Source organism: Schistocerca piceifrons, chromosome 7, assembly GCF_021461385.2.
Source record: "Schistocerca piceifrons isolate TAMUIC-IGC-003096 chromosome 7, iqSchPice1.1, whole genome shotgun sequence".
Classification (NCBI taxonomy): domain Eukaryota; kingdom Metazoa; phylum Arthropoda; class Insecta; order Orthoptera; family Acrididae; genus Schistocerca; species Schistocerca piceifrons.
The window spans coordinates 231037074-231057683 of record NC_060144.1 but is presented as its reverse complement, the minus strand read 5'-3'; the positions used below and the strand labels follow the sequence as shown (position 1 = coordinate 231057683).

Here is a 20610-nt window from a genome sequence, read left to right as displayed (position 1 = left end):
ATATACAAATATAATTTTTCCAAAATTCGTCATTTTGTACAACTCCACATGGTTAGAGTTAATAGACATTAGTACAACTTTCATACACAGACTACAGACACTGTATAGCTTACAGACAAGTATATCAGAACCGCTCATGTCGGCACACAACACGCCATCTGCATTCGATTAGTCGAGTTATTATCCCAACATCCAAGTGCTGAAGGAGTTGCCTGCCTCACAGTTTTAGCAATAACAGTACCTGCATATATTTTCCACTGTCAGATATATCAAAACTATTTTTGCTTATTACTTTTGATTTGGTCCTTTACAGACCACGGGCCCTTACCTGAGACAGACACGTTTACGGTTCGCCAACATCCCTAAGAGTTTCGAACGTCATCTCGAAATCACCCTGCATCTCACAGCTAGTCCAAATATCGACTTTGTTTCTGCTATCAGGTACACTTACGCGTCTGGTGTCAGTTCGAATAAAACCCTTTTGGCTGTTCGGCCGACAAGTTTTCAAAAATTAGATTATTCATACAACGAAAGTCTCGGCCTTTTTGGTAGGAGCCCCCGTCCGGGAGAAAATCTTCTCCAACAGAGGATGATCTCTGTTCACATGGTCGAAATGTCGGTTTCATAGTCGTTTTATTGTGTTACTATAACCCGTCCTAACTCCCTAATGGCTTTCACATAATCCACGGAAGATATTTTATTGACATTGTAGTGGCTTAACGTTATGATATTGGATGCTAAATTAGTTAATACACCAACACATGCCAATACAATCAGTCATGTAGAGCACGTCACTCTTTTTCACTTCGTGTGATTCTGTTCCCAATCTTCTATCATCTCGCACTAACGAAGTGACCTTTTTAATAAGAAATGGTGGAATAATCGACTTTACACTATGTTGTACTGAGCTCACAGGAAGCCCCAGTGCTTTATTGATAAGTAAATATGCTTCAATTTTTCTGTTTTACTTTGTTTTCGATCATGTCTTCTGACTGGTTCAATGTGGCCCGAAACGAATTCATCTCCTATGCCAACCTCTTCATCACAGAGAAGCACTTCAAACCTATGTCCTCAATTTGACGGATATATTCCAATCTATATCATTCTCTACGGTTTTACTCCTCTACAGCCCCGCTACTACCACGGAAGTCATTCCCTGAGGACTTAACATATGTCCTATCATCCTGTCCCTTCTTCTTGTCCGTCGCCGGCCGGGGTCGCCGAGCGGTTCTAGGCGCTACAGTCTGGAACCGCGCGACCGCTACGATCCTGTCTCGCGCATGGATGTGTGTGATGTCCTTAGGTTTAAGTAGTTCTAAGTTCTAGGGGACTGATGACCTCAGAAGTTAAGTCCCATAGTGCTCAGAGCCATTTGAACCATTTTTCTTTTTGTCCGTGTTTTCCACATGTTGCATATCTCTCCTATTCTGCGCAGAACCACCTTATTCCTTACCCTATCAGTACACTTAATCTTCAACATTCGTCAAGACCACCACATCTCAAATCCTTCGATTCTCTTCTGTTCCAATTTTCCCACAGACCATGTTTCGCTACCATACATTGTTAGAAATTTCTTCCTCAAAATAAGGCCTATATTTGATACTAGTAGAATTATCTTGACCAGAAGGTCGTTTTTACCAATGCTAGTCTGCTTTTGATGTCCCTGCTCCGTCCACCACTGGCTATTTTGCTGGCTGGGTATCAGATATCCTTTACTTCATCTACTTATTGACCAGCAATGCTGAAATTACGTTTCTTGCTTTTATCATTTCTGCTGCTTTTTATTACTTTCGTCGACTTATTCGCAATCCGTATTCTGTATTCACTAGACTGGTCTATCCATTCAGCAGATCATGTAATCTTTCTTCACTTGCACTCAGGATAGAAATGTCATTAGGAAATCGTATCAATGATATCCTTTCACCCTGCATTTTAATCCCACTCCTGCTTGTTTCTTTTATTTCCACAATTGCGACTTTCATATACAGATTGAACAGCAGGTGTGAAAGACTACATCCTCGTCTTACACCATTTTAATCGAAGAAAATCGTTCTTGATCGTCCACTCTTATTAATCCCTCTTGCCTCTTGCCTATATTGTATATTACCCGTATCTGCCTATAGCTTACCCCTAGTTTTCGTAGAATTTCGAACATTTGCACCATTTTTCATTGTTGAACGCATTTTACACGTCGAAAAAACCTGTCACTGTATCTGGATTATTCTTTTGTCTTATATCCATTGTCAACCGCTGAACTGCTGCGTTTACCTTTCCTAAAGCCAAACTGATCGTCATCTAACACATCCTCGATTTTCTTTTCCATTCTTCTGTATATTATTCTTGTCATCAACGTTGATGCATGAATTGTGAAGCTGATTGTACGATAATTCTCGCTCTTGTCAGCTCTTGCATTCATCGGAATTGTGTGGATAATATTTTTTCAAAAGTCAGGTGGTATGTCGTCAGACTCATACATTATACAGACCAACTTGAATAGTCGTTTTGTTGCCACCTCCCCCAATGATTTTAGAAATTCTGATGGAATGTTATCTATTCCTTCTGTGTCGTTTGATCTTAAGCCCTCCAAAGCTCTGTTAAATTCTTCTTCTATCACATCAGATAAAGGACCGTCCGGCTGGCCGCGCGGTCTAAAGGGCTGCTTGCCCGTCGAGAAGGCGTGCCGGTCCCCGGCATGAATCCGTCCGGTGGGTTAGTGTCGAGATCCGGTGTATCGGACAGCCTGTGGATGGTTTTTAAGTCGGTTTTCCATCTACCTCGGCGAATGCGGACTGGTTCCCCTTATTCCGCCTCAGCTACACTGTGTCAGCGATTGCTGCGCAAACACCGATTCCGCGTACGCATAAGGGGCGAAGAAGGGGGGGGGGGGGGGGGGGGGGGCGCGGTCCACTGGGGCCAAACTGCACAATAACTCTGGATACGGTGTAGAGCGACGGTGGAGTAGGTGGACTGCTATGCCCTGTTGTGGGGTTGTGAACCATGGAGAGCTACGTCTTTTCTAGGTCCCTGCTTTAATACAATACAATAATATACATCTGACAATCCTCCCCCTCGTAGAGGCCTTTAATGTACGCTTTCCGCATATCCGCACTCTCCTCTGCATTTAACAGTGTAATTCCCATTGCACTCTTAATGTTATCATCCTTGCTGTTTATAATTTAACCGAAGGTTGATTTGGCTTTCCTATATGCTGAGTACATGCTTCCCACTATCATTTTTTTCGATGTATTCCATTTTTCATGCAGCGATTCCGTCTTAGCTTCCCTGCACTTCCTATTTATTTCATTCCTCAGCGGCTTGTATTTCTGTATTCCTGAATTTCCGAGAACATTTTTTTGGTACTTCCTTCCTTCGTCGATCAACTGAAGTATTTATTCTGTTACCCAAGGTTTCTTTGCAGTTAACTTCTTTGTTCGTACTTTTTTCTTTCCAACTTCTGTGGCTGCCCATATTAGAGATGTTCACTCTTGTTCAACTGTAGAGCATACTGAGCTATTTTCTCTACTCTCCTACCTACTCATAACGAATCCTACTCCCGTTATACCATTTTCTGTTACTGTTGATATTACCCTACAATCGTCTTACCATAAATCCTTGTCTTTCCATTTCACTTCATTGACCCCTACTGCATCGAGATGGAGCCTCTGCATTCCTCTTATCAGATTTTCTGTCAGCTATCGCACATTGAGATGCATCTGTAGATCTAGCCATGATTTCATTACACTTAGCAGGTGTCTCATCAATTCCGGGTGCAGTAAACTTTATTACAACAGCAATTAATATAAGATTAGAAAGTATTACCTTAGACCAAACACAGTTCCCTGTCACGTTAAAGCTTCTGACATCCATTCCTGACTAGTAAAACATTAGCCTTCGTTGGTTTTTCGATCTTTTTCTCATGGTCACCTTTTCTTTGCCAGTGTCCTCCGAAAGATCCGAATGGGGAACTATTCCGGAATCTTTTGCCAATGGAGAGTTCGTCATGATACATTTTCAGTTACAGGCCACATGCCCTGTGGATTCACGTTATGTGTCTTTAATAAAGTGGTTTCCATTGCCCTCTGCATCCTCATGCCGTTGATATTTGATGATTTTTCCGCCTTTAGGGGTAGTTTCCCACCCCAAGGACAAGAGAGTGCTCTGAACCTCTGTCCGCTCTTCCGCCCTCTTTGATAAGGCCGTGCGCCGAATGAGGATGGCTTCTTATGCCGGAAAGCTTCAGCCACCAACGCTGATCATTAATCAATACTGAAGCAATGACGAGTTTCGAACCAGGGCACGAAAACATTTTGATTACTTAACACAAACCTGACTCACAGACCACGTATAGTTGATGTTCTTTCTTTTAGCATATAAAAATATTGTAATTGCTCACGTGAATCCCATGTTAAATTCCAGGTTGTCCATGAGACCATAAGCTGTGTATCCGATAATCGGAACACCGTCAATGTGTATCGCCTCCAGTACAGCTCCAAGGTATGCCTAGAAATAATGCAGCACACTATAGGTAGAGAAATGAATTTCTGAAGACGAAACTCTCTGCTATATTACTGTAGCAATTTCTACTTACATGAAAGTATGCGATGCGATCAGTGTCGTTCCTTCCTCCGTTATTGTAGAGCCCGTTCTCTGTTATCATGATTTGATATCCTGGGTATTCGTTGGCAATCCAGTTTAGCTGACTCCGAAATCCCCAAGGTAATCGCTGAAAGGAGAGAGACATTATTTCTGTCACCACCTGCTTCTTCAAAATGGATGCGCAGATATAATATTAAGCTTGTTGTAAGCTTTATCTCCTGATTAGTTACTACCTGACATTGGCTAGTTACTTACATACACTAATTCCTGTCTTTTCTTTGAAAGTACAAGGTCCAGTCGCACTATTGTGACAACTGCATATGCTCGACATCAACGTGCAATAACGATTCCTAGAAGACAAATGGCAGCACTAGGTTATATAAAGCGCGTCGGGAGAGGCGGAAAACAGTGCAATCGTTGCTGTAATGTGGAAAGTAAGCCATTATTATCCGAAGTCCGAGTGGGTGTGATAAATGACCTTCAAGGCAAGGTTGCAAGCGTTTCCAAAACGACTAAGTCTATAAACTGTTCACATCCCACAGTGGTATAGGTACATCATGCATGGCAAAAGGACGCTGTCCAAAACCAGCACAGCGGCAAATGTGGTGCACCATGGACCGTAGATGACATGGGTTAACTATGGTGCGGAAATATGTGTGGGTGAATAGAGGTGCAACTGTTGAGCAACTGACCGCCCAGATGAACTATGGGGATACCAACAGTGTTGCCACGTATGTGTCTTTGTAACAGGCGCCTGGTTCACGCACCCACCCTGACTGACACACGTGATCGGCCCCTGCCCTGGTCGTCAGAATATAGTTTCGGTCTCTATAAACTGTCGCCAAATCCGAGAAACAACAGAACGATCCATATTAAGCCACTGGGCCAAATCAGTTGGCCGGCTGCTGTGGAAGAGCGGTTCTAGGGGCTTCAGTCCGGAACCGCGCTGCTGCTACGGTCCCAGGTTCGAATTTTGCCGCGGGCATGGATGTTTGTGCTGTCCTTAGGTTAGCCAGGTTTAAGTAGTTCTAAGTGTAGGGGACTGATGACCGCAGATGTTAAGTCCCATGGTGCTTAGAGCCGATTGAACCAAATCAGTTTGCTATTGCTCTGCTTACATTTTCCCTATGGCTCTCAACTGCAGAGAGTCTGGTAAGTATATTCTATGTGCCATACTGTATCATCTGGCCTGTGTACACAGAGATTATGGATGTGGAGCTACCCAGAAAAAACTACCTCGTTTCATAGGAGTCCTCACGTCATCGTTGTCATGGTTATCCGTTGACTTGAATGCCATCTTCCATTCAGAACGCGATTTTACGGACATCTGGTAGACAGTTTGTATGGTTATATCGTGATTTAGACACAGGACGGGGAAAGAGAGGTTTTTGCTTTAATTCTGAATAACAGTCAGTTTTTGTATATTCCAATTTTTTCCATCCCCATTACTCCCCATTCTTATTGGAGGACATAACAAAATCTGTAAGATATTGGTGTTTGCAAATCTAAACGTAGTTGTGGCTATCATTTTTGAGGAAACACATCTGTCCATGTCTTGTGCTCCACCAATAACATGAATTACTTCTTTTCTTTCCTCGTTAATTTTTTTTTATTCTTATATCTGTAATCTTCACATTACTATTTTAAGACATAAATATTCCTAGCCTTCATGCAAAAATTTCTGCTGAGTCTGTTATTATATATCTTTCTTATGTACAAAGGCAACATTTAGAAATTTTATACAGTTCATTGGTTACATTTATTAGTGTCTTCATGTTACTTTTATATGATACTGGCTGTGTTATATCTCCTACATTAGTCTCTGTTTTCTCTGTGAAATTGTTCATCGTGGTACTTAAGGCACACTGCACACAATATTTGAATGTTGTAGTTGTTAGTTTCACTGAGTACATAGCGTAATCTTTTGATGAAAAGTCATTTAAATTAATCCATAAATTGATGTTGTTGTTAAATGACATGTTACAATTATTACGAGAGTTAGGTATTTCTTTTATGTACTTTATTTTGTGCAATGGATATTATGATGTTGTGACGAATTTATGTTATATACTTGTTTGTTTCGAAGCTCGTAACTTAGAGTATAAAATTATTTCATATTTAGAAGGCAATAAAAGCCAACAAAAATAATTAATATTCAAGGGCAAATACTGAAGTTTTCCATACCAGTTACTTATATTACCCATTTAAAACTTGCCAACGGGAGGGTTTCGGTTTTGTAAATCACTTCTTCTACTAATTCGTCAGTAATTCACCTTTTGTAAGACTTACACAGATTTTCAAACATTTCTTCAATTGACTATGGACACCACTATTGCATTCATGGTAATGAAGTAAATTCGAGTAATTCATTAATAGTTATCCAGTCAGAGACAAGGAATAGGTTTATTTGCGAAAATAGCCAAATTTTACAAGTCCCAAAATATAACTATCTTAATATACATTTCGCTTATATAATAGTACTATCGAGAAAATTTCGTACACTGTTCGGTAATATGATTTGTGCAGCTCCTTAATTTCCTCTATCTATGTTATTAATCCATATTATATTTTGGGCAGTCTTTATTTTTTATTGCATATTTGTTAAATATGCAATGATCTTAGATCACTGCTAATTATGGGAAAATCAGAAGGCTACATGGACATGGAATATTAACATTCACAGTGGCTATGGAATTAAATGAGAGTTAAATACAACTTTAAAGCATCAGAGGCACACAAATCGATCTACATTGCCAATGCGTGGTCATATATTATAATATAAAAGGATGAAGAGATTGAATCAGTGGTCAGTGGGCCTAAATATATGTGTACATCATCTAGAAGATGGGTGAATTTATTCTTAGATTAACCTGTTTATGAGATATTATAAGAGGATCATATAGGCAAAATTAAACAGTTTGTCAGCTGTCTTACCCCAGCTGTTTTACCCCAACAGATATATAATTGCAAGTTTAAATTCTGTTTCTTTCCTACAACAGTGAATTCGCAAAGTAGTAAAAATGCGAATATAAATATTAAAAACGAAAATGGGTTCTCAACAGTCGGACATATGGACAGAATAATGATCAACAAAGTCATCCTAAAAGGTTTCTGTTTATACCGACTGAGGTACTTAATCCTAAAATGGAAGGAAACAGACTCCGGTAACTGGAGTGAAATATTCTCCTTGCAGTTATAAAATATTTTCCAACACTCTGGAACGAAACGAACAAGACAGGAAGACAATGAGTTAAGGGAACATCAAGGATGTTTCAGAGCATCGTGGTGCCTCACTGAACAAAAACAAGACCTCAAGTTTATGCATCAATACAGCAACAAATAAGCTGTTCGAATACATGAATAGAACCACTCCCTTGCCAATATTAACAGACTAGGACGCAGTAAACAATTTTCGTCTGAAGTGCTAGGCGAGTTCATTCCTTTGTTGAGAAGGTGAGGCCGAAATAGTTTGCCAGCTTTCGGTTGGTCTGCGGCACGTTGAGATGACAGAATAGAGACGCATGCCTTGTAGTCTTTCTCATGCGATTTTACAGAAACTATTCTTTAAAAAAATCATGTTCTTATTGCTTTTAACTTTGTATGTCAGTTTCATGATGATGTGTCCATCATTTCGTTAATAGTAACAGTTATTGTAATATTTACGCTGAACCTATGACACTACGCAAGATTCGAAAAGGTTTGCAAGGAAAAATAGGACTCACTATGTTTTTGCATTTTGCATTTGGTGCATATTACATAAAATATTGCTGCGTATGAAATTTAGCTAACAGATTGTATTTTTCTTCAGTGTTGGTTGGAGACCTGTAACTGCCGCCAATCTTGAGAAACTTAATTTAATGCAGCACACTCATTCGCGATCGCGAATTTCAGAGTTAAAACCAGAATGAAATATCTACAACATTCCCCACATTTCAAAAACGATTTGTGAGATGGAAATGAGGTTTTGACAAGTGATAGCATGCAAAGAGGAGAATATTTTGCCGCGTGGTCACGCAAAACTTCATTATCTAACATGTTATTACATTAACCACAGACTTCTTCGATAAAAGAATGTAATCTTTAAGGGCCATCGATTGCTGGTGAAACGAGAGATGGTGTGGGTTTTGGAACAACGTAAATGAAGTCATTACGCGTTTATTTTTATACTGAGGACGGTCCTTTTATAAGCTATTCATCTTACTCTTCCTACGTTCCTCACTTAATAAAATCAATAAATCACTGCACAACATGTTAGTAAGCTGACATTGTGTAAAATGCACTGTGTTTCGCTAAAAGAAGCAAATTTTAATATGTAAGAGAGAGAAATGCAGGTTGTACTCAAAATTCGCTACTCAAAATGTTGCTCTGTAAATAACAAATGGCTAACAAACCTTGCGAATTTAAATTCCTGTCTTTGTTGCATTTTTAGTAGAATTGTTTGTAGATACTAATGAAAGCAGAGGTGACAGTAGATATTTTTTAATGGTCATCACGCAAGTGCGGGCATCGAGGGTTCCACTTAATATATATTACAAAAATGTACTTTGTATTCTTCAATTTAGAATGGGACCTCCCGTCGAGCGCTCGTCATTTCCCCCCAGCACTACTGCCCTCCCCAGACGTATCCTGCCAACTGTCTATTTGCCAGCCGCGTTATTCTGTGTGAACTCTTCCTCTGGCTTAGCTCGGTGCAGCGTTTTAGAGTAACCATCGCCGCTGGCAGTACGTTGTTGCTTTGGGTACGCTCGAGGTACTGCTGAGTCTCAGTTCAACACTCAACGTGTGTGTGAGTCGTCACTGGTCGAATCCGCTTGCTAAAGGCGCTCGCGTCAGACGAGCGTTTTTAGAATAACAGCTTCAGTACAATTATCCACGCCGCCTTGTGACGATCTTTAGCTTTCAGTTTGAAGCGATTAATGTCGCATGGTGGCACGCGGAATGTTACTCAAACTGAATATGGTTAAATCACTTGAAATAAGTTATGATTTCGGTAACAGTCTGTGCAATCCGTGACTCGCTAATATCTGTTCTGACTCTAACCCGTCAATGTTAGCTTACTAGAAGCTACCAGCAAAAGTGAATACATCATTAGCTTCTTGGAATGGAGAGATTGAGCTTTAACGTTGATTGTAGCATCACTGCCGGTCGTGTTATAAACGGACCAGATTTCTAACAGCAAACACTGAGTCAGCCATGAGGATCCAATTCCTACCTCTTGCTGATGACCTGCCCTTACTGGTAAATGACATGCAAAGATCTGCCATGCACAGCCATTCACAGCAGAGAAAACAGGTCTATTGATTAACGTCAGAAAAACTAAATTCGTTGTCAATACAAAAGTGTTACTAGATGCACATCAAGGGACTATGAGCGTCAGTTATCTTGGCGATTGGATCTCAGTAAATTGGTAGATCTCAATCAAAGGAATGTTCAAAGTAGACAGTTTTTTTTTCTTTTTTTTTTTGTCATCAGTCTTCTGACTGGTTTGATGCCGCCCGCCACGAATTCAACTATACTGCCTACTGAGCTTTTCCTCATCGCTGCATATAAAGCCATAGAAAACTTCAAGTGTGTCTCGTCATTCCTTAGTAACTCCGTATCGCACTTCTTTGCTTATTGATTCTTCCTGACTGATATCTTAAACTTCAGTCTTCTCTTCATTACTACTAAATTGTGACCTAACTCTGCATCTGTTCCTGGGTAAGCCTTACAATCCAGTATCTGATTTCGGAGTCTCTGTCTGACCTTGATGTATTTGTAATCTAACTGAAATCTTCCTGTATCACCGGGCCTTTTCCAAGTATGCCTCTACCTCTTGTGATTCTTGAACAGAGTTTTCGCTTTTACTAGCCTAGTGGAAACTCGTTACAGAGCTCAGTTATTCTCTCTCCTGTCTTATTCCTTGTCCCATGTCCATATTCTCCTGTAAAATTTTCTTCTACTACTTCCCCTACAGCTGCATTCCAGCCTTCCATAACTATTAGACTTTGGTCTCCCTTTACGTTCCGTATTACCCTTTCAATATCCTCGTATTTTCTCTACCTATTCATCTTCAGCTTGCGATGTCGGCATATACAGGGTGTTAGAAAAAGGTACGGCCAAATTTTCAGGAAACATTCCTCACACACAAATAAAAAAAAATGTTATGTGGTCATGTGTCCGGAAACGCTTACTTTCCATGTTAGAGCTCATTTTATTACTTCTCTTCAAATTACATTAATCATGGAATGGAAACACACAGCAACAGAACGTACCAGCGTGACTTCAAACACTTTGTTACAGGAAATGTTCAAAATGTCCGAGGATACATGCATCCATCCTCCGTCGCATGGAATCCCTCATGCGCTGATGCAGTTTGGAGAATGGCGTATTGTATCACAGCCGTCCACAATACGAGCACGAAGAGTCTTTACATTTGTTACCGGGGTTGCGTAGACAAGAACTTTCAAATGCCCCCATAAATGAAGTCAAAACGGTTGAGGTCAGGAGAGCGTGGAGGCCATGGAATTGGTCCGCCTCTACCAATCCATCGGTCACCGAATCTGTTGTTGAGAACCGTACGAACAGTTCGACTGAAATGTGCAGGAGCTCCATCGTGCATGAACCACATGTTGTGTCGTACTTGTAAAGGCACATGTTCTAGCAGCACAGATAGGGTATCCCGTATGAAATCATGATAACGTGCTCCATTGAGCGTAGGTGGAAGAACATGGGGCCCAATCAAGACATCACCAACAATGCCTGCACAAACGTTCACAGAAAATCTGTGTTGATGACGTGATTGCACAATTGCGTGCGGATTCTTGTCAGCCCACACATGTTGATTGTGAAAATTTACAATTTGATCACGTTGGAATGAAGCCTCATCCGTAAAGAGAACATTTGCACTGAAATGAGAATTGACACGTTGCTGGATGAACCATTCGCAGAAGTCTACCCGTGGAGGCCAATCAGCTGCTGATAGTGCCTGCATACGCTGTACATGGTACGGAAACAACTGGTTCTCCCGTAGCACTCTCCATACAGTGATGTGGTCAACGTTACCTTGTACAGCAGCAACTTCTCTGACGCTGACATTAGGGTTATCGTCAACTGCACGAAGAATTGCCTCATCCATTGCAGGTGTCCTCGTCGTTCTAGGTCAAATGGGCATCTGCGAACTCCGCATTTGTAAACATTGCACTGACTGCAAAACCACGCTCGTGATGAACACTAACCTGTTGATGCTGCGTACTGATGTGCTTGATGCTAATACTGTAGAACAATGAGTCGCATGTCAACACAAGCACCGAAGTCAACATTACCTTCCTTCAATTGGGCCAACTGGTGGTGAATCGAGGAAGGGCAGTACATACTGACGAAACTAAAATGAGCTCTAACATGGGAATTAAGCGTTTCCGGACACATGTCCACATAACATGTTTTCTTTATTTGTGTGCGATGAATGTTTCCTGAAAGTTTGGTCGTACCTTTTTTAACACGCTGTATACCTGAGCTATCGTTGTCGGTCTTGGTTTGATGTCGAATCTGATAAGATCAGCTCTATCACTGAACTGTTTATAATAACATACTCTCTGTCCTACCGTCCTATTCATAACGAATCCTACTCCCTTTATACCACTTTCTATTGCTGTTGATATTACTCTATACTCATACGACCAGAGATCCTGTCATCTTGCCATTTCACGTCACTGACCCCTACTATAACTAGATTCAGCCCTTCCATTTCCCTTTTCAGATTTTATAGTTTCCCTACTACGTTGAAGCTTTTGCCATTGCACCCCTATCGATAGAACATTATCCCTTCGCTGATTATTCAATCCTTTTCTCACTGTCACCCCCCCCCCCCCCCTCCCTTGGCACTCTCCTCCCGGAGATCCGAATCGTGGACTTTTCCGGAATCATTTGCCAGTGGAGAGATCATCATGACACATCTTCAATTACAGACGACATCTCCTGTCGGTACACGTTACGTGTCTTTAATGCAGTGGTTTCCATTGCCTTCTGCATCCTCATGCCGTTGATAACTGTAGAGTCTTCCGCTTTTTGGGACAGTTTCCCACCCCTAGGGCAAGGGAGTGCCCTGAACCTCTGTCCGCTCCTTCGCCCTTTTTGACAAGGTCATTGGCAGAACGAGGGTGACTTCTAATACCGGAAGTCTTTGACCGCCAATGCTGATTATTAATCCAAATTAAATACATGGTGAGATCCGAACCCGGGACTGAGGACGTTTTGATTATTAATCAGTGACGCTACCCATAGACCACTGGTGCAAATCTACAGGGCTTAATGTGATATATACCAAAAAAACATCTACCAATGAATATCGAGGTAAGACAGAATATCACAGTAGTCAGACCCATCTTCTATTCAGGAGAGTGCCTGTCCTTAACCAGGAACACTTCACCAAGAATCCTAAAGTTACAAGAAAGAAAACATCTTCGAAAGATAGTGCGACGTAGGATCCTATCAGACGGGAGACAAATATATGAACCTAATTGTGAACTCTATGGGCACCAAGAAAAAAAAAGTCACCGATGCCGTCAAAAGAAGACGTATAGCTTTCTATGGACATCTGTGGAGAATGGACAATCATAGACTGTCCTACAATATCTTCAAAGTAGTCGACAACGTAAAGTCACTGGATCCTTCTGGATCACACCAACAAAGAAAGTTATAAGAATGCAGAGACTCGTGGCAGTAAAACTGAAAAAAATGGTTCTTGTGTTTCCAGTAGCGCCAAGTGATTAAAATTGCACGGTGTTTTGGCAAAGTACTCCTCGACATGACGGTCAGGTGGCTGCTGGCACACCCTTACATACTCCAAATGCCGGCTTTGACGTCACTGGTGTTCGCGGCATCACCTTATATGTGTACACGTTGACTCGACGTTAGATGCGCCCGTTTTGACCACGCGATTTCTGGATCACACACCGCGCAGAGCTGTGGGCCACGGTCTCTATTTTGGGTGCTATCGGAGATTTTTATTTCGACGGCTTCTTTAATTACACAGAACGAGACGTTGCTAGTGCGAGCTGCGATAGGATATTCGTGAAATTTTTCGTGAATTTTGCAAACATTGGTGCGTTATGTAAAAATGGTATCAGAGTCTGATAACCTGCCCCACGGGCTGAGCAACCTACCCACGGTCTTGAGCAAATACTCCTGTAACTCTCAACAAGTAAACGAAGTTACTTCAAGCAAGAACCTGAATGAGACAACAAGGAAAAGCACTAAAAGAAACTGGTTTTTGCCTGTCTCTGTCTACGTATCGGGCAAGATAAGCAGCTGTTGAGATGACACAAGATCAAATGGATCTTCAGGCCGCTGGAAAAAACCCGTCAGTTACTGAGACCAGTTAAAGAAACAGGAGGTCTCACAGCACCTGGGGTCTACAGCACAGGAAGGAGCAAGAGAGTTTGTTTCGCTTATGCGACCTCGAGAAATCCGCTTTAGTTAAGCACGATTTAGAAAACGGCCAGTCGGTAAAATCTGGCGAAACCTTGCGCACCTGGGTCCCTGTACTTGAAGAAGTCATCGAAATAAAAATCACTCAAAACACCCCAAATAGAGACGTTGGCCAGCAGATCAGTGCGACTTGAGATCCAGCGATAGCACGGTCAAAACGGGCACATCGAATGACGAGCCAGCGTTATCCTATATACGGCGATGCTGCAGGCACCAGACGGCAGTTGCGTATGTAAGGGCATAACACGAACACAATAGCAGTCACATCACTTGACAATGCGCAAAGCGTGATTCTTTGAAAGCTGGTGTAATTCACTTGATGCAGCTGGAAATTTCAGAACTTTTTGTGCAATAGGGAGAGGTGTTGCAGAATTTTTTAATAGGCAAGATATAATAAACAACAGATGGGACTACCACTTAACTGAACAAACCAGACCATTTGTATTATTTCATACAAAAGATAACCACTGTAAGATGAAGAAGTGCACCGAAGAATGCAAAACAGAACTGAGCAGGAAAATTAAGCAATACTGGGCTAACAGAAAAGTTTAAGGTAATAACAAGGAAATAGTTACTAAACTTCACAACAAAAAAGTGTGAGAAGACAACAGAAAAGGTAAAACACGAGCACTAGGCTATACGTGTGGATGGAACGATTTAAAATAATTAAATGTACTTCTACATTTTTAATTAGGTACACTGTAGCTGACTGAGGGCAGTTTATTGTTACGTAGACGTCGACGAAATCCAGTGATGAAAGGCTGCAACCAAAGTTGAGACAATTGCCTATCGAAAAATGATAACTTTCTTAATTACATAGAATGAAATGACAATATGTCATCATAATCATATGCTTCAGGGATTGAGACCATTTCTGTTCTAGTTCATAACCCACGTCATTCTCTGCCGTCCTACAATGTTTCAACGCAACAACCTCTTTTTGTATTTCAAAACTTGTTAACAAGAGAGTATGCCAACAGATGAAAGTAAGAAAGAGAATGGTACATCTGAATACGGCTGAAGCCGTGATTAATAGCAAATGTGCTATCATAATTTTCTTGTTTCTTTGAACGTGAAAACCAAAACAGTCTTTATTCACAAATTAGTTTATTCTGCCCTATAACCGGTTCCCGTCATTACGATCATCCTCGGAGTGGTACAAAAGGAATGGATGTGCACATTTATGAGTAAGAGTATTGCGAGTAAGAGAAAAATATGAACAGAAACACTAATTAATATTACTATCGACTGCAAACTCTTAAGACAATGATTGTTTATGTGGCCTTCAGCCGATTGTTAAATTCACGGAATGGACACTGAAGCATTTCATACCTCAAAAAGTTCTGATCGCATTTGGTTGGGGAGGGGCGAAATATGATAATTTTTATTATGTTACACTTAGGTTGTAAATCAAGTATGCATTAAGCAGTGCGCCATTTTACTAAACGGAGTAACATTGTTTGTTCGGTAGCAATCTGTTGCACTCTGCGAATTTGATTTCCATACTGTGTCCTATAGTTTCTATTCTTTATCGACAATAATCTCGTAATACCATTATCATTTATTCTGATTTTGTAGAAGAGACACAAATGTAACTGGATTCAGTGTTATCGATGCCATTGTCATTGTAGGAAATTTTTTAATATTATGGCCGAAGATTGATTAACAAATTTCTCTCCGAACACATGGTGAGGCTGAACAAGATTCCTCGAGCCCCTTTATTATTTCTCAGATCTTCGTTTAAGATTTCAGAAAAATATTTTGTTGTGGAGAAATTGGGAGTCTGATAAGCCTGCGAGCAAGCTTGCGAACAGCCATTAATTAATTTTACAAACCTTGCATCAAAGTGGTCGAACTCTGCAATGAGCGAGCATTACACCGAGCCCAGCCGTGTACCAGTCAATACTTTCCTTACAGGAATCTTAATTTTTACTCCTTATATTTTATTGGTATTTGTGGACGGTTTCATATCTAATTGGATTTCAAAACTCCAAAGATAATTAAAAACCTAAATAAAGATATGAGTTCAGACTTGCAGGCTTCAAAGCTAGGTCAATAATTCATGAGACTAAACAGGCAAGTATTGGAAATCAAGTTTTGTCAACAAAATTTATGCTAAGAACTTTCAGCATTGCAGCGCGTCAGCAATCGTAAGTATCGAAATAATTATGAAGAATCCACCTCGATTGCACAAACTACCTGGTGTTTACCTAGGTTTCAGCGTGGGTATCAACACCTTCTTCAGAACAAATATAAAATAGTTTCCCAAAATAGGCATAGTCAAAGACTAAAATCAACACCTACAGTGGCAAGACCCCATGGAAATTTTTACAATTAAAATTCATGTTGGTTGAAGTTCCTATTGTCCAAAAATTTTGAAAATGTCTAACTTTTTTATAGTTGTTTCGAGAAAACTCAGACCCATGAGCACCTAGGGCTTCAGCGCCTAATTCCTTTTTAAAAGTGCACAAAATTCTAAACAAATTTGATTGCTACAACTGTTTCTCTACATCCAATACTAATGGCTTTACAGTTCGTCACAAAATTATAATTTTTAAAATTTTGTGCAGAATAGTAAAAATACCAAGTTTATAGCACTTTTATTTCACTTTCTGTTTATATAGTGAAGTATATTGTACGTTGTGTTGTACACTACAACTGGACTTTTGTGCACGGACAGTATATATCGCATCGCGCAGATTACTGTCAGTACCTACATAGTAACACAGTCAGGTAGGGATCGCGTGAATTCCTTTTTTTTTTTTTTTTCTTGTTTGCATATAAGAGTGCTTACAGGTGTCATAAATGATCTACCAAACAATGACGTTAATGATCAGTAATAACACAAAGTGTGTAGGAACGTTTATTTAGCGGACAACATTGCATTATTCCATGGCGCGCCTAGCGCAATTTTCTCTAATTTTTACATCACACTCAGAACTATTGGCACAAAATAATAAGGTACGTGGATTAATGTAATTGATTACATTCGGTATATTTTAGTGACACTGTGATGCTGAAAGTGAGTCCGTATACCGATAATTCACGTTTATTAGTTAAAAAAATATGATAAGTGATGAATCTGTTATGATAAAGAAAGGACTGAGAACACTAATGGATAATAGTGTTAAACGCAGCAAGGAATTTGCTTACACATGCTATTGAAAAGGATTAGTAAAGTGACAAAGCATGAATTATGCTATAAAAAGTACGTTCATGGGGGAATTATAGCAACTAGCATTCGGCATCCTAAGGAACCAACAGGCGTGTCACGTCGGTGGCAGGGAAAACGGAAGTTCAAAGACCAGTGCATCTTATTTGCAAAAGAAAAGCCTGATGACTTTTTAAGAAAGTATTTTAAATTGCCGCATGCCAAGTGAAATTTTGTTAAGAAAGGAATGACATTGCAGCTTCAATCTACAATACCAAAATAAGCTAAATGACTTGGTGATGAACTTGGCAACAAGAGGTGGATTAAATTCAAAACGTGAATGACTTGGTAGCTGCAGGTGGGTAGTATCACATATTTTGCTACAGAAGTGTATTTCAACGTAGTTCAACTACTTGAGAGAAAGATGGGAAGGACACCCATACTCATGGGGTTAGGGGGCGGCGGTGTCAGCGGTGGCGGGGGGGGGGGGGGGGGGGGGGTTGCGGTGCGGGTTGGGGGTAGAGGCGTCCCTAGCTTTCAGGGAAAGAAAAATATGTGTAGTCAAGTACTTTTCTGTCACGAAAATGATTTAAAAGTCACAATTAATCTGGTTAGTGGAACGGAACTAGAATTTTTATGGCTACTTAAAAGTCGCCATTCGTTTTCCAAAATATTAAAAATACACCATACCCCAAGGTCTAGCGCTCTCTCCCAACCCTACAAACTACCGTATTGAGGTCACTCAACTAGGGTACCTACCTGCAACAGAAATAGATGAAGGGATGGAGGCAATATTTACCTACTTGTAGACCAATTCGGAAGAACAGATTTTGTCCAATCACGCTGTTAGTGGATGTATAGAACATCCTCTGCTTTCGTTTAAGAAAAAGCGAAGTTTTGGAATATTATGGAGGAAAATAACACCTAAACTCAGCACATGGCACGTTGAAGAAAGCAGACTCTACGAGCGAAGAATTAATAACAGCTGGAGGACAATTTTTTATCCCATTGTAAAGTGGAGCTGTCAGCAGTTCCCACATACTTGACGTCTTGCAGTAACAGCTATTGGCTAAGTTTGCCACAAAGAGCGAACTGAATCTTCGCACCCACAGAAGATGTTGAGAAATATAATTCTTTACGGAAATACCAGCAATTAAAAAATTGGATAGGAAACTGGAAACCTCTTGAAGGTCCGAGCGTCATAACGCGGCAAGATTCAGCACCTGAGTGAGTTCTTCACGTTGTTGCGTGCTCATGTAAGTTGAGATGAGGCGGAGCGTGGTCCTGTAGAAAAGCAGATTTGAAATTTGCGTCCGTTGGCAACAACTACAGTCTAGTTTACCCCGAAAACGTACCAGAGTATTTTAAATGACGAAACTGAAGGATATTTTATGGAAATTATTGAGGAAATGGTTGACGATGTTACAAACTGGAAGAATCTGTCTCACCGTTCCTAAGATTCACCCCGTTGCAGATGAAGTAATTGTAATCAGAAACTGAAATGTTCATTTCCAATCTGAAACGTTGTATGTAATACATTTCTACTTCATAAACAGAAACGGAAATAGGAGTACTCAGAAACTACGTATTTCGCCATTTTTCACAAAATTTGGAAAACTGTAGCGCCGTTGGTGTTGGGTGCAGATAAAAGTTCTAGTAATGGAATCTGTGGAGAATCTTGCGCTCTTTTTTCAAAAGTACATAGCTCTTTTTTCAAAAGGACATAGCTCTGAAAGCTCTCGGAGCACGAGACACTGAGCTTCTGAGAAAAAAGTTGGAAGAAGTCCGACATTATTAATATTTCTTGCATTCAGAAAGTAGAGGCAACATAAGACTTGTTGGCAGATCTTGGTTTTTTCTTTTTCCCAACTACATGAACGAATTAAAAAACCTTTCACTCCATCTTTATAAAGATATATTTACTATATGAGTGGGCTAAGTTTCAGAACATTAGGAGTTGCAAGAACTGCAGTAGCCTGTCCTGAAGTGACATTCAGCGTCCGGTGACTATTCGATTTGTTAATTTAGAATTTTAGTATGGTGTCGCCTTTAGTAGCTGTAGACCTTTAGTTCTTCCAGAGTGTTCCATAGGCCCCCCTTTGCCGGAGTATGTAAAACACTCATATTGATATCTATGTCCAGATGCAGTTCTGTTCTGCGGATGTCCATTTCCCCTAACTCTGATATTGAAAAACCTAACTGTCTTTCTAATACAAAATTAGATTTGTTACCCATCTTGTACCTAAGCAGAATTGTTAGAGTATTATTTATTTGAAAGGCGCATCTGATGGTTCTGTTTTGAAGCTGTTTCTCCAGCTGTAGAAACGCTTTTTCCATGGTATCTCATCGGGGCAAATTTTTGTTGCTTTTAATGCTTCTTGTGCTCTTGAATGGTTACGCTCCTATTCTTTATCTTATTGTACGGTCTCAAGACAAAGATGAATGTGTACTCGTTTTCCACGGCTATATCTTTTGGTGTATCATAGAGGCAAAAAGTTCTCCTATATGACGCAGTGAGCGATAGGACTTGGCATGAATAATATTACAAGTGCACTTACGTCTCCCTATAAGTTCTGACTTACGTGTATTGTTAGTTTAAGAGATCGTCAGGTCCAAATAGTTAATAGAGTTATTGTCCTTTGTTTCAGTGATACGATAAATTTTTGGTGTTTATACGACACAGTTGTCGTGCAAAGGCATCGATATAGTTTGCGCTACCTTTTGACATAAGCAACATACCACCTACATAACTTTTATAGTAAATTACGTGATGTTTACGGTTTGAGAATTTATTTTTAAAAAATTTTTGCACGTCATTAATAAATATATCAGGCTACGTTCCAGCTAACCCATTTCCAATTGGAAGACCTTGTTTTCGGCAACATATTGTGTTATTAAAAGTGAAGAGTTATAGGACAGCACGAGTTCAAGCTCGATGATTTCAGCTATGACAATTTTCCAGTGAAATATCTGATTATCAAACATTCGATCTATTTTACCTTCGAGGTGAACATGTCACTTCTCACCAATTTATGAACACTTGCCTGCCTCAAACGTTTTTCCACTAAACTTACCTGACCCTCTGATCTATTTACAGCCATGTCACGCAGTTTGGAAGGTGAATCGCCCGTGAGTCCTGGCGTCACGAAAGTCGTGTTGTAGTGGTTTATTGAGAAGAAGTCCGCTGAACCTGTAACAAGGTATAATTTGTCTATTTCAGTTTCCTGATAAACTGAGACGACAGCTCTAACATTAACAACAAAGTTCTGCAGTTTTGTCTGACTTTCCCTCATGTAACGCATTCTTCCATGCCTCAGCAACGGCGCTGTGGAAACCGAATATGAATAATAATTTACGTGTATTATAAAGACAGGTACATTACGAAGGAACCAATG

General features: G+C 40.3%; 1 protein-coding gene across 1 annotated transcript in view; it reads right to left on the bottom strand.

Annotated features, from left to right (window-relative positions):
* LOC124805579 (myrosinase 1-like) overlaps positions 1–20610 on the bottom strand; it is a 72834-nt gene that overhangs the window by 15088 nt on the left and 37136 nt on the right. The window contains exons 8-10 of the mRNA XM_047266146.1: positions 20290–20405; positions 4589–4723; positions 4394–4500 (exon numbers count right to left, since the gene is read on the bottom strand). Coding sequence (XP_047122102.1) covers positions 4394–4500; positions 4589–4723; positions 20290–20405 — 358 coding nt within the window. The remainder of the gene's footprint in view (positions 1–4393; positions 4501–4588; positions 4724–20289; positions 20406–20610) is intronic.